The sequence below is a fragment of the Monodelphis domestica genome, chromosome 8, assembly GCF_027887165.1.
Source record: "Monodelphis domestica isolate mMonDom1 chromosome 8, mMonDom1.pri, whole genome shotgun sequence".
NCBI lineage: Eukaryota > Metazoa > Chordata > Mammalia > Didelphimorphia > Didelphidae > Monodelphis > Monodelphis domestica.
The window spans coordinates 31333285-31349101 of NC_077234.1; the positions used below are offsets into that span (position 1 = coordinate 31333285).

At 39.9% G+C, this 15817-nt stretch overlaps 1 protein-coding gene across 10 annotated transcripts in view; it reads right to left on the reverse strand.

The window, feature by feature from the left end:
• The window catches only part of MECOM (MDS1 and EVI1 complex locus), a 711707-nt gene that overhangs the window by 358879 nt on the left and 337011 nt on the right, over nt 1-15817 (reverse strand). For all 10 annotated transcript variants that reach the window (XM_056808208.1, XM_056808204.1, XM_056808207.1 and 7 more), the window contains exon 2: nt 1695-2032. In XM_056808208.1, coding sequence (XP_056664186.1) covers nt 1695-2032 — 338 coding nt within the window. The remainder of the gene's footprint in view (nt 1-1694; nt 2033-15817) is intronic.

The window sequence follows — 15817 nt, forward strand, 5'->3', positions numbered from 1 at the left end:
TAAATCTAGCTTATCCAACTTCGGTCTAGCTTCTGAAATACCAGCGATTCATGGTCAGTCACACCTCCCAAAGCTAGGCTCTCTTGTATTCACCTCTCCCCTATTCAGAGACGGCTCTTAAGATTTTTCAGCTGTTGTCTAGATATTCCAGAAAAAGTTGTAGCCATATACCTTAAACACAAGAGTTTTCCAAACACACACACAAAAATAAAAACTATAAATCAAGAAAGAAAAAAAGAAAAAAAAATTGGACAGGAGTGGGAGATGGGGGAAACTATTTTTTGACAACTTTTCAACCTATCCTCCATATTTTAGAGGTATTAGCCCTTCAGTCAAATGGGAAAGGATAAGGGCTATGCAATAAAAGTTTGGCAGAAATCACGATCACTTTATATTCAATGTCTGATCTCCCTTTGTCAAAGCTAGAAGTTGAGTAGAGAAACCAGGGTGGTGTTGTAGCACATTGAAATTTAGAGGGATTGACCTGGTGGTGTCCCACAGCCTCTCTTCTTTGGCCATTGGGTGATGTCTTAGTACATATCTCCATAGGAGATTTACATCCAAGGATCTCTCTCCCTCAGTCTCCTTCCCTTAATTGGTCTTTAAGAAGCTGATTTGGGGTATGTTCCAGGCTGTTACCTTATGTGAATTTAGTGAAACTCCCTCTGGATCCAAAATTGCTCCTTAAGACTCTATAGGCTGCACTCTTACTAGTAGTTGTTTTTTGTTTTGTTTTAGTTGCTATCTAAAAGCCTTCACAACAAAAGCTTCCTTAGGAGAATTCATAATAGGGCACAAGCATGGAAGGCCCACATTGGGGCTTGAAGAAGTCAAGAAAACCCCCAAATGTAGTATCAGAACATGTGAGCTTTGACATACATGCCAAATATTCAGAATAAATGGAAAATCCAATAAAGGCATAGCACACAATTGAGGAAAAGGTGGCTCCTCTGGCCTGTGATTGAAACAAAGATAATTGACAATGGCAAATGATATAAAATCATGATAATTCAGTTCTCCATCTCCTCCTGCTATAACCAGGGTGTAAGAAAAAGCCATTGGAAAAATTCAGTTTTAAGGAACATATTTATGTCCCGGAATGTCTGATTTTTGAAAATCTGTTCTTTGTTCATTCATGAAAGAAATCTTGGCTGCTCCAGCCCAGGCCATATTCCTCCCAACATTCCTCAAAGAAGACATGTGACTGGCTTTGCCTCAGGGTGCCATCAGGGGTAAAAGTGCTTCTTCTTCACTGGAACCACTTTTCCCCAAGCCATGTTTCCTAGTCTCCTACCAGCTCCATCATACATCATACATCCATTACAAAGGTACCACTCTCCTAGGTTGAACTCTCATTAAAGTGAAGAGCAGGACAGCCTTCTCTACTCTACCTCCTAAATACTCATTGGACCTCTCCTTTCGGCCCTGCACACCCAAAATCTTTTTGTCCCCAGTGAAAAGACATCTAAGTAAATCTGTACCTTTGTATCACCCTTGTGTATCACCATAAAAAAATGAGCAGGAATTTAAACACAGACCCATGAAAAGATCCTATCTGAAGCCAAAATGCCACAGGAACACAGAATTATTTTAACAGCAATTCCACCATCTTTGTTATGCATTCAATTAAAGACTTTTACTTTTCTCAGCATAGGATACATTCAATAAGCCAATGAAAAAATGCTTTCTCTTACCTCCCACCCGAAACTGGGATCTTTAAGGTCTGAGCACTGCTCTCCAATATATGGCCCAAATTTTTCACCAACTTCAATCTTCCTTTTGGTCCATATTCCTAATCCTGCTCCGGGTACATTTGACTCTCGGAGTTCAAACTCAGGAGGAATGGGAATGTCATCAGGAATGTAAATGGGGGCTTTGTAAGGAGAGCCCTCCTTTGGAGTGAATTCTTCACAGGATGTTGCAGGAGAAGCTGGTTCTTGGATGCTGAGAGAAAGGGCCCCCACTTCTCCATCCACTTCAGGCATTTCTTCCAGTGGAATTTCAGGGTAGGTGTCATATAAACATTCATTACCTGTGAACAAATTAGAACTTTGTGAGATGTCTCCTGTGGAAAGTAGTTAGAGGCTGTCAAAGAGTATGATCAATATCCTGCATCATCTTTCCTATTGGATCATCTTTGGGCAAGAGTCAAGTTCTTTTAATGACCTCAAACTTCACCCTGAAACAAAGGTCCAGTTAAATAAAAAAGAAATGTTTTTCTAGGTTTTTTGTATGGTCCTGACAATATCCAAAGAAATGAAAATGATTATCATCCAAAGGCCAATGGGATGTGTGAAGAAGGGGTGAGATTAACTTGAAATATATTACAAACAGGGAATTATGGGTGAGCGATAGAGTAAGAAGGATGAGTGAAAGGGGACAATTGGTCCCCTCTTCAGAGTAAGAGATACGAAATAGATGGTCCTTCGACTTCATTTGACATATTTTTATATCAAGAGAAAATAAGAAAGGCCCCTGGCCCATTGTATGGACACCAAGAGTTACCTCCCCTCAAGGACAACCACTTATCTAGTAGTGACCTGGCCACATTCTGGGGTCTCTTTCCTATCACAAAGGGATGTCTTAGGATTACCCTACCCCATGGAGCCTACTATCCCAAGTTCTAAGGTTTCTCTCAAAAGTCTCTCTTCTGTTCCACATTCAATCAAAATTCATCTCCAAAAGTTAACTTTGAGGAGTCATTCATTCTGTTTGCTAGTCTTAGTAGTGACGGGTCTTAGTAAAACTATAAATTCTATAAAAACTGTAAATTAAGCACCACCTTTCCATTTCTTAGAGTATCGTTAGCCATTATGACAACAGATGAAAAAAATTGTTTCTTAAATATCAGCCAATTCAACCAAATGGGAAACCAAAGGCTGACATGGACCCCATTGATAATATAGGTGAGCACAGATGGGTTCTGGTCTTCTGTGGGGAATGATCACATTGATAGGATCATAGAGCCATTCAACTTTCAGTCTTACTGAGGCTATTGGGCATAATGGTCAAGCTCCTTCTGTATTTCTGTGATACTCTTTGTGTTATAGCCCATGAATGTTAATACTAAGAGAAATTGTGTTTTAGAGATTTACAACTACTTCTCGTTTATCCACATGGGACCTATCTTCTGTGTGGTTTATGCAGGGTAGATCTATAATTGATCCCAGCTAGCTTTTTCCAACTGCCTGTAGATAGCTATTGGGTTGCCTTACTCCACAGATCAGAATTCCAAGAATGTGAAATTATTTAATTATTAGCCCAACTAAAGCATAATTAGTAAGGGAAATAGGCTACCTAAAGAAATAAATACATTCCAAATAGACAGTTATTGAATTGTACATTGTTTTGAGTCACCCAATTAGGGTGGATAACTGGGAATTGAATGGATCCACAGATTGGGTGGAGGGAGCCCAACATGTGGAAACAGCTGATAGCTGAGAGTAGGTAAAAAATTAGAGAGCTTCACACATATTTAGCAAGAATAAGTGAAAATAGAAAGTTACCAAATGTCACTTCATACTCCTGTCAGATATATAGCAAGTGTGTTCCTCCATAGCCTGGCTCTGTCCCCTCCCCTCGAGGACAATCACCCACACGGTAATGACCTGGTCATATTCTGGGTGCTCCTTCCCATCATGAATGAATGTCCTAGAAGTCCCCTCCACCATGGGGTCTACTATCCCAAGTCCCAAGGTATTGTGAACCATTATGGAAGTAGACCAAAAAAAAATTGTTTCTTAGAGAAATATCAGCCAGTTCAACCAAATGGGCAACCAAAGACTGGAATGAACCCCCTTAATTTACTGACCCTAGAGCTGATTCTAAGTCATACATCTGCAGAAACCCTACAATATATGTCCAATTGGGAGTCCCAGATGTAATCTCTGATTAAAAAAATTTGATCACCTTTTACCCCAAAACTGACACCTCTCAAATTTCCTGTTTCTATCAACAGTGCTGCTGTTCTCCCAGACAAGCAAGATGAAAATGGTATGGTCATCTTTGATACTTCTCTTCACCCCCACTTCATATCAAATTGATTTTTAAAAATCATATTAATTCTAAAATGTTTCACCCATGTACTCTTCCCTTTCCATTCACCTTTGCTCTAACCCTTATTAACACCTAGGATGGTGTACTAGACCTATGATTTCATTAAAACAGGGAACTTCTAAGTGAATAAACTCCTACCAAATGTAGCTTGGCACATCCTTGAGCACAAGGAAACTAAAGCATTCACCCAAGATCACGTGGCTATGTCCAGAGGCATGGCATGAATGCAAATGCTTCTGGTTTCTAAATCAGTTCTCTCTTCATTACACCACACTCCCTCTTTCCAAGACCATAGAAACTTCTCGCCTCTTGTCTGATCCCGAGCCAATACATCCTAAAGAAAGCTGAGAGATTTTGCTTTCTATCACTGGTTTCATTCTGCTGCTTGCCATGCACAAAATTCTTCCAAACTCCTCATCATCTCAGATGGTGTGCAAAACCCTCTACCTACATATAAAACCAGCATACTCTCTGCTCCTGTTAGACCACAACTAGGTCGGCATCCCAAAGAGATCATGAAAAAGAGGAAAGGACCTACTCAAACAAAAATATCTAGAGCAGTTTTGTTTGTGATGGCAAAGAATTGGAAATGGATGGGATGTCCCTCAATTGGGGAATGGCTGGGCAAGTTGTGCTTTATGGTGGTGAGGGAATACCATTGTGCTATAAAAATGATGGCAGGATGATTTCAGAAAAAGCTGAAAAGACCTACGTGAACTGATACAAAGTGAAATAAGCGGAACTAGAAGAACTTTGTACTTGGTAAAAGCAATATAATACAATGATCAACTGTAAAAGGCTATTCTCAGCAACCCAGGACTTTTATGAAGGATTTATGGCAAAGATTGGTATCCACCTCCAGAGAAAGAGCTGTTGGGACTAGAATGCAGATCAAAGCTTAATACTTTTCACTTTATTATTTTGTGTTTTTATTTTCCGGTTTTGATTTTATCTGAGTATTCTCTTATAACAATGGCCAGTATAGAAGTTAGTTTTGTGTGATAACACAAATGACCCAGATCAAATTGCTTACCATCTCTGGGACAAGGGAGGAAGGGACTGGGGGAGACAATTTGTATGTTGAAAGTTGGGAAAAATGAAATATTAAAAACAAGACATTTCACACTACTCCTTTGCTAGAATCTTCCATTCTATCCTGGTCAATTACACGGGGGGGGGGGGGGGGACATTATATTTGGAATCAGAAAACCTGAATCCTAACATGAAGTCTGCCCCTTTATAGCTAAATGACCTGGGAAAAGTCACTTCACTTCTATGCCTGAATGTAAGATGATAGGATTCAATTAACCAGATGACCTATTCTGTTCCAGCTCTAAAAATTCTAAGTTCCAATCTCACAATCATACCACATTAATTCCAATATCAAAACCTTGGTTCAAACTCATAAAAGAGAAGGAATAATTGACTTAACCTTTTGAGGACAGAGGAGAAAAATAACTAGACTGAAATGGATCATTATAGGAGGCACCCAGGACTATTCTTCTGGAATTCTCCTTTTCTCTTACTCTACTTAAAAGAATTATACTTGGAGTCAGATAACCTGGGTTCAAATCCCACTCTTACTACATGTATGGCTTTGGGAAAGTCATTTATCCTTCCTAGACCTCAGTCTCCTCTATGGAAAATGAGGGTGTTGAACTCTAGTTTGAGTTCAACTTGAGACCCTTGAAGACCCTTCCAGCTACACCTTCCTCATTGTCCAGTTACAGTCTCTTCTGCCAGTCTTTTGCCCAGATTGTCAGCCAAAACCCATTTCTCCTTTATCTGAACTCTGTTAGGGCGTCTTTGCTTCCTCACTGTTATGCTCTGCCATCCATGTGGCCATGAAGGATTTCATGAGGATTTAATGATTTAATGAGGAGGTGGCTTGTCCTTCCATCTGGACCCTAAGACTCCTCATAGGCACTTATCTTGGCTCCCTTACCATGCCCAAAACATTACAGGGGCTCCATCGATATTTGTCAGATGGACCTGAGTCACATTCTTTGATTGTTCCACTTCAAGGAAATGGTTTTCTATAGTCAGAATCTTCCTTAGGGATCTTCCAGTCCAGCAGCCACACAGAGAATTTTTCTAAAGAACATGGAATAAACTATAATCCTAGATTAAGGGACCTCAGAGGCCAGGCAGTTCAATTCCCTCATTTTATAAATGAGCAAACTGAGGTCCACTCAGGTCTTGGCCAAGGTCACATGGGTAATAAGTGCCAGAGGCAGTGGTTGAATCAAGGAGCGATTGTTCTAACCATTACACAACACTGTCTCTTTAGTTAAAGCCTGAACCAAATCTGAGCAATTTCTAACCCTACAAAATTAGGGCTCAAATCAAAACCCAACAGAAGCGCCATTTCCTTTGATCAGAGCCCCTGAGGAATATGCTATCACAATAAAATATTTAAATGTTCAGATGTCTTTGACCAAGGCAAACCAATCCATCATCCATAGGAGTTTTGCACTTCACCCTCAGGGTCAATAGGTTTGAAGACTGCCTGACTAGTTAGTTTTTTCACTGACATAAAAAAAAAAAAAAGAATTCCTATTCTCCCTCAAAAGCATCCCTGAGATTTTAGGTATTCAGCTAAAAGAAAATGATTTTGTAAAATCAACAAGGAGTTTACCATTGCTGAGCTTTTCCTCTTTGAATTGTTGGAAGCAGAGATATGAACCACATTGTAGACTTGTCCATTTGAGAGGGAGGAAAAGCAACCAGGAAAGAATAAGCCTGGGAGCCTCTGGTAATGATCCATTATGGTCCAGTTACATTTCCCCTCCCTCCTCAAAGGGTTAAATCAGTCATACTGTCACTTCCATCAAAGTGATCTCCAGCCCTTAAAAAGGATCCAGGCAAACCCATCTGTGCCCTCCCACTGGCATGGCCGACCCCATGACCTCTGCGCTACCAGAAAACTCTCCCAATGCATAATTTAAGCAAGCGCATTTAGATTTTAATTCCTGCAGTGACAAAATACACATCTGGGCCCAGGCTGCTGCACAGAGGGGTTTGCATTCAAAGCCCAAATGCAATCCTGATGACAAAGGCAAAGAATTCTAGTGAAAACCTGAACAACTTATGGAGTGTTAGAGGAATCCAGTGGGTCCATTTGTGCCCATGGGTGAAATAGACGTAAAAATAGGATTCCTTTTGGCCAAACTAATTTTCATCTATTCATCATCTGAAGTAAATACTTTTTAAGTGGCTTGGATGGCCAAAAAGAAAAAAGAAAAGAAAAAGAAAAAACAGAAATAGAAAATCGTTTGATTTACAAACTAGAAATTACAATAGTATTTCTAATATAATGAAGCATTTGCACATGTTAGCACCAAATGCCACAATATCAACCTTCTTGGAATATTAGCATAATCCTAAGCAAGCTAGCACTTTAGCTATTTTCAAATAATTATTCAAATAATATTCCCCCCAAATCTCTCCAATATTGGGTCTGAGGGACAAGCTCCCTCCACGATTTCATTTCCTTTAAGAGTAATCACTCTGTACGGTCACGCAGTGTAGAAGGGTCTAAAGGAAGGATCCCCTCAATTTAAGTGAATCCTCCTTGTGATGAAGTTCTATTTCTTTTGTGTATTAACATAAGTACTTGTTTTCCATATCGGCTCCTGGCATGTAAGGATCGTTTCATTTTTGTGTATTTTTCTCTCCAGTGCCTACCACGGAGCTTGGCACATACAGCTAAGATTAGGGCATGGACCTGGGATTTCATGAAGATGGAGAATTCCCATATAAAAAGATTCCTTCTAATAATGCAGGGAAAGTGACTTCTGTGCAACTTATGGACCTGGAGAGTTGCCAAGGGCACTAGTGTCAAACTCGAATAGAAATGGGAATCACTAAACTATACATAAGAATCCCTGTGGGCCACATATTGACTTGGTTTTAAAATGTAATGTTATCTATGTTTTATTGTATTTTGGTTATTTTGCTATATATCTCCCAATTGCCTTTTCAGCTAGATTGGGCTGTTGAAGGTCAGCATGTGTTAGATACCTCTGACCCCAGAGAACTAAGAGGTTAGTGACTTCTCCAGGATCAAATGTCCAGTAGGTATCAGAGGCAGAGAACATATTAGGCTCTCTTAATCATGCTTGTGGATTGGAGGAACCAGTCTCAGAATCTCATTTCATTGGGAGGAACCTCAGAAATTTGTCCAACACTTAACACAATAAAGAAATCCTGATTAGAGCATCCCAGAAAGTGGTCATCCAGTCAATCCTTGATGACTTCCAATCAGAGAGCATTCGCTCCATTCTAGGGCAAGTTATTTGCCTTGTGGAGGGCTGTAAGAGTTAAAAAGTCTTAAACCACCTCAATCCTAAATTTTCCTCTGTGCAACTAACACCCTTTGATCCTCATTAGATTTTCTGGGGCCCAATGGAACAAGCCTAATCTCTTTCCCATTGAAATCATTTCAGATGCTTATAAACAGATATTATACTTTCTCCTCTCCACCCTCAAATCTAAACAATCCCAATTGCTTCATCCAGTGGTCATATAGTATAGCAAGGACTCAAAACACTTTTCCAGATAAGAAATGCACAGGAAAAACCTGGATGGATATATATACAGGTAGAGAGGGGGAGGAAGGAAGAGATGGTTGTATGGATGAATGGAGTATCAGAGAAATGGAGTAACTGTTGGACAGAAGGATGAATGGATAGATGGAAGGATAAATAGAGAAATGGATAAATAGATGGAGGAATGGAGAGATAAAAGTTCTAATTAAGAAATTACTATATGTTAAATATAAGAACAAAATTACAAATGCAAACAGCTCTTATATAAGGAACTTCCATTCTAATGGAGAAGATAATTTACATAAAGGAATGGTAGCCAGGGAAAGGGGAGTTTGCTCTAAAAAGTTATAGAGATAGTGAGTGGGGTCATAAGGGAATAAACTGAGATTCCCTTTCTAGGAAGCAAAGTAATTATGATTTGTTATTGGAAGACAGAAGTACCCACAACATTGAGATCATCGGTCTTTCCACGTACTGAAGCATGTGATCAACTGATCATTCTTGGCAATAACTCTTGCTCACCTACAGTATTTCTCTGACTATGTGTTCTTGTTTGAGTGGTTCAAAATTAGTGAAATACAGGTAAGTAGTATTCTATCAAAAAGTCAATGAGCATTTATTAAGCACTTACTCTGGGTCAAGAACTCTGTCAAGTACTAAAGATATAAAGAAAAGCAAAAGTCAGTCTTTGACCTCAAGGAATTCAAAGTCTAATTGAGGCAATAACATACAAACAACAATGTATACAGAAGATAGAGAGAGAGGATAAACTGAGAGTAATGTCAAAGGAAAGGCACTAAGATTAAGGAGGATTGTGAAAGGCTTCTGGCAGAAGGTGGGATTTTGACAGAGTTAAAGGAAACCAGGGATACCAAGAGGAGGACATGAAAAGGAAGAGTCTTCCAGGCACAGGAACCATCCAGTGAAAACACTGAACCAGGAGGTAGAAGACCATGTATGAGGAATAGCATCTCTGAGAAGGTAAAGAATCACTGTCGCTTCATTAGAGAGATTTAATGTATTGTATGTTATTAATTCTTTCTGGAATTTATCCCATGTGAAGGTTTCAAGATGGCGGTAAGGCTAGAACTGGGAGAGCAATCCATGAGAATGACTAAGAAAACATATCCCTGATAATTCTATGGAATTTTGACAAGGAGATCATTCTAAGATCCATCAAAGTTCTAAATGGATTACAGTCTAATTGTGTTTATGACTCTGAGATTCTAACCTTGACTTCCAATGAGTAAGGCTCCATTTTGAAAATGCCTATATAAGGAAGATGACCAACCATGGAATTATAGATTTTGAGCTAGAAGGGACCTTCCAGCTAATAATTCACCTAGTTTTATTGACAAGAAAACTTGTCTTGCCCAAACCCAGTCCTTCCAGTGTCAAGGACTCCTTCCATGATATCATTCACATAAGGAAATTTTTAACAAAAAAAAATGGTTCATTTGTTTAGTAACAAATGTTTATCAAAACATGTTCCAAAACATCATCATATTTGATCAGTAAGTGAATATTTATTAAATACTTCCTGTATGTCAGACTCCTCCAAACAGCCTAGTGACACACTTAGGACAGATACCAGAGCATTTATTGGGTTCCCACCATGTACCAGGCACTCTACTCTGGAGGGAAAATACAAATGTCAAAGTGGAACTGTCCCACCCCTCAGAGAGCTTACATTTCACTAGCAGTGAAGTGACTAATTCACAGACTAATAAGAATTTAAACTCGGGTATCTCAAATCCAATGTTATTTCTATTGAATCAACCATTTCAGCACTCTGGCTTGTCAAGATCACCAGTAAGGGTCCATTCTACCTCACCATCCACCCCCTTGCTCAACAGAATCCTCTCCTATGTGGCCAGAACTGTTTTTATTTTCCTCTTTGTATCCTTGATAGATAGCATATACTTGCACACAAATGCTTACTAGATGATTGGTTTTCTTTACAAACATAACGATCATTTAAATTACTGAAACATAAACAAAGTCATTCCTGCCATGCAAATGGCTACTTTTCCACTTGCCAGGCTAATTTTCTCCATTTTCTCACTGCTAAGGCAATGATGTCGGAAAAAATGAAGCTTAATTTTATTTCATTATTTACATGCCACCATGAGTCGAGGGGACAAGTTAACAATGGGTGCATCTCTGTTTACTAAATGCAGGGCTGGTCTAGTATGCCTTTTCTTTCTCTATAACACAGAGCTGCTGTTTTACACCAGCCCTTCTCTCATAGAGTGATAGTGTCAGGAGAGTAGATAGCATCAGATAACTGTATAAAGAGAAGTCCTGTGATTTCTCTGCTCCTTGGTCTTCTCACCCATTACATGATATATGTACAACCTACCTCATAGGGCTACTCAAGGAAAACACTTTGGAAACCCTAAATCTCCATATAAATGATATAATATATAAGTAAATATTAGTATATATATTTATTATATATAATATATTAATAGTATTACTCTTCCTTATTTTATCTATCAGATTTATGGATAAGGAATATATGATGAAACAAGAGACAAGAGTATTGTTACAAAATAGAAAATGGATAATTTTGATGATACCAAATTAAAAAAGGTTTGCACAAACAAAACCATTGCAGCCAAGAGTAGAAGAAAAGTAGAAAACTAGGGGGAAATTTTTATCAAGTTTCTCTGATAAAGGCTTTAATTCTCAAATATGTAGAGAACTGAGTCAAATTTATAAGAATATGAGTCATTCCCCAATCAATAAATGGTTAAAGGATACTAACAAAGCAGTCTTCAGAGGAAGAAATCAAAACCATCTATAGCCATATGAAAAAATGCTCTAATCATGGATGACTAGAGAAATGTGAATTAGAACAACTCTGAAGTACTCCCTCAGCCCTGTCAGATTGGTCAATATGGCAGAAAAGGAAAATAACAAGTGTTGGAAGGCATGAAAGAAAATTGGAATTCTAACGCATTGTTGGTGGAGTTGTAAACTGATCCAACTATTCTGGAAAGGAATTAGGAACTATGTCTAAAAGGTTATAAAATTGTGCATTCTCTTTGACCCAGCAATACCAGTACTAAGTCTATATCCAAAAGATGTAATTAAAAAAAAAGAAAGGAAAAGGACCTACATATACAAAAACATCTATAGCAGCTCTAGGAATTGGAAATTAAGGAGATGCCCATCAGTTGGGGAATGGCTGAACAAGTTGTGGTATATGATTATGATGGTATACTATTATGCTATGAGAAATAATGAACAAGATGCTTTCAGAAAATTTTGGAAAGATTTCTATGAATTGATGCAAAGTAAAGTGAGCAGAACCAAGATAACATTATACATAGTAACATCAATAATGTCTGATGATCAACTGTGAATGACTTAACTAATCTCCACAATACAATGATCTAAAACAATTCCAAGAGCCTACCCCTCAGAGAAAAAACTGGAGTATGAATGTAGATAATGGTATATTTTTATACATTGTTTATATATATATATATTGTTTTTGTTTTTTGTTCTGCATTTTCTTTTACAATATGACTAGTGTGGAAATGTTTTATGTGATTCCATATTTAGTTTAGATGAAATTGCTTGCCTTCTCAAGAAGGAAGAAAGGGATTAAGGGAGAGAAAGAGTATGAAACTCAAACGTTTAAGGAATGTTAAAAATTTTTGAGAATTTTTGAGAATAATTGAGAAAAACAAAATTAAAAAGTATTACCCCGTTTAGGGTTTTCTTGGCAAATAGACTGGAGTGGTTTGCCATTTCCTTCTCCAGCTCATTTCATTTCCAGGTCTCTCCTGATTCCAGTCTTGCAGCCTTCCCATTGAACCCACACAGGACGATCCTCGATATCTTTGATGCCAACCCCTAGTATGGCCAACAGGGTGCAGAGCTGGGCCTCAGAGTCATGAAGGTCTGAGTTTAAGCTTCCTTTCTGTGTGACCTTGGATAAATCACTTAGCCTCTTAGTATCTATCCCAGGTGACTCTCTAAGACTATAAGTTATTGCTCAAAATGGCGGAGGGATTTCCTCAACAAAGGTTGATGACGATGAATAAAATCCCAAGTGCAGGCCAATAGACTTACAGAAATACACAGAAGTCTCCATGAATAGCCATGAGTCTATCCATGTATCCATGTTACATGTTCACACATGTGCGTACATCTCTTCATGCACGCACACGCGTTCCCCAAGGCCTGGAATCTCCAGCTAGGTGACCTGTTGGGTTCTTGAAATACCAGGGTCCCCTGGAGGAGTCCGAATGGGGAAGAGAACAGATGAGGTCATTCAGATGTTTAGACATTTCCCCCCATTATGTTCCTGGTTGCTGTTTTGTCGTAAAAACATGAGAAGCTTCAAAGGAAACGCGGGCCTAAAGGTTAATTACCACTCCAGGAGAGGGTAGGCCGAGTGGCTCAGGCCGACAGGAAGGATGACGCGTGGCCAAGGACTGAGGAGGCCTGCCCAGCCCCGGGGGGAGCACAGGCCTTGCCCGGGCCCACCTGGCACAACACGCTCCCATGATAACAAGGCTGTGAGTCAATGTGTGCTGATGAGCGCTGGCGATTTCCTTCAAGGGTCTAGCACCGGACGTGCCATACTCTTCCCTTCCTGGGGCAATTACCCAGTGGCGAGTGGATGAGAAAGCAGAGGGCCCTCGGGGGCCTTCTCGGCAACCTGGCCAATAAACACAAGTGGGCTTTGCGGAAAGGGCAGGGCCCAAGCCGTACCCCATGGATGGAGAGGGAAGAGGCCGCGGACTCAAGGGCAGACGGTGACAGAAGAGGGGCCCCGAGGTCATTGGTAAGACCTGGAGAAAAAGAAACTAGCCAAAGAAGGAAAATACAATTCAGAAAAATGGCTGAAAAGAGAAGGGGAAATCCTACTAAGGGCCCAGTGGAAATATAACTAAAGTAATAATAATGGAAAATGAAAATAATGTAATAAAATCATCATTGAAAATAAAATATTATTAAAATCATCATCATTATAATGTGATGGGCAGCCTGTCAGAGTGGCTGGAGGACAGACCTAGTCAGGAAGACCCCCTCAATTTTGTCTTTCTCTCTTTGGTTCTAGGCATGGTGCCTCCCACATTCTAGGCACCTCATAAATGCTTGCCCACTGGTCAGTTGAGTGGAATGATTATGGTTTCATTGCCAGGAGAGGTCATTTTCATTTATTGTAGCATTATTAGTATCCACACCATCATTATTGTTGTTGTTCCTTGTCCCCTACTTTTTGGATTTGGAAGGGACTTCCTCAGAAGGCCTCAACTGAACCATCAAAAAAAGGGATGCTGATTTTCCCTATCTGTGAAACTTTTGATAATGAAGGGGCCGGATTTCAACATCCCTAAGGTCTAGGATCCTTGGAACTTCTGGTCAATGGGTATGTCTTGGCCAATAGAGAAATTGACTTGACCACTGCTAGATGCTAGAAGAAGACTGCCTTTTTTCAGCCATGATAGAGGAAGAAATCTTATTTCCATTTCCAGGAAATCCTTTCTATAGATTGTTACGTGAAGCCACAAGGCCAAGGCAAAGGGGTGACATCTTGGTGGGAGCTCTTCCAAAGTAACTGTAGCCCATTTAAAGTTTTATTTCGACTTTGGGAAGCCACCAGAACATCAAGTTTTGCTACCAGGTGAGAGAAAAGGTACCATATTGTCTCTCTTACATTTGAACTGGATGGGAACATTTTTCACCAAAGGCTCAAGAGTTTGGGGAGAATCTTCTAATCGTCTTCATGGGATAACTTTCTCTTAAGAATGTTCCCTATCCAAAAAAGATTTAAATTTTAAAAAGAATGCTCCTAATTGTCTAATATTCAAATATCTCTTCGGATGAATTCAGAATAAACCTGAGCTATAGATCTCAGCTGAAAGGAGTGCTTTCACCTCCCTCCAGTGGGCTAAAGTAGCCAGGGCTCAGCCTTTTCAGGACTTGGGCCATATCTACAGTGATTATTTGCCAGCCTATCTAAGAGAAAGCAGGCATTTCCTGTCACATACAAATGGGAGGGACACCCTTATCTAAATGACTGTTTAAACAGGTATTTAAGAAAAAGCTCTCACAGGCAGGAATTGAGCCTAGGACGGAACCCATTACTTAAAGTCTGGACACATGAGTGCAGGGGGCTAACCCTTAGCCAGGAAAAGGAACCCATTAAGTTTGGGGAAGGGGTAGAAGAAAGGCTGAGTCTCAATGGAAGCCAAGATGGAGGCATGAGAACACACTGTGGCAGAAAGGGAGAGAAATGATTTCAAGAATCCATATTGGAACTACCCAGAGCTTCCAGGAGAAGCACCATAATTAGATTTTTTACTTATGAAAACTACCCAAAATACACTGTGGAGAGGGTCTCCTGTCCCTTCCATCCAACCTCTCTCCCTTCCCAATGCAACTTGAATTCATTCCCATTAGGAACCCATAAAACTGGGCTGTTATTCTCACATTAAGTAGACTGCCCTCTGGTGAGGACTGTGGTTTGTGTGTGGCCAGAACGTGTGGTTCACTACCTAGGGATTTGTTTATGTTGTTGATGGTGGTTTGGGAAGAAGTCTGTAGCCCTTCAGAATTCTAACGAGGGACTCTGGTTGCTTATTTGGAAGGGGGGAGGAGGTGCTGGTCAAAGTCATTTAAATGGGGGCATGAGTGAGCATTAATGTGCCATTACGAAGAAGAAACATTCCCTCTGCCCCTCCTTCCTTCAGACGGTCCTGAGAACTCCAGAGTCCCAACTTGTTTATTGGAATTACCTAAGTGGACCTTGGTGGCTGTTGGCATTGGTCCCTTTTGCTTCCAAAGAAGGAGAGATCCAAATCCAGGAGCTAAGAGCTCATAGTGACTTGGAAAAAAAGTGAGGAAGGATCATGGCACATGACTGACTTTTAATGGAAAAAAAAATGTTAACGTGTAAAATCCCAGCATTTTTTCAAACTACTTCTTAACAAACATTGGGAGCCCCACCGCAAGATAACCGCGCCTTCAAATACACCCTGGGTCCAAGGAACTTGTTCATTTTGGAGAAATGGCATGAATATCTTGAAGGTTCATTCGGATTCATGCTCCTAACCCACTCACTTTCCCTGTTGCTAAACAACACCCAGCCTTGCTGGCAGCCAGGAGTCCTACATAAAGAAAATAATTATACATATCCAGCAGAAGAGGGAGTTGTAGCAAAAGGTTGTAAAGAGGCATGTGAGCAA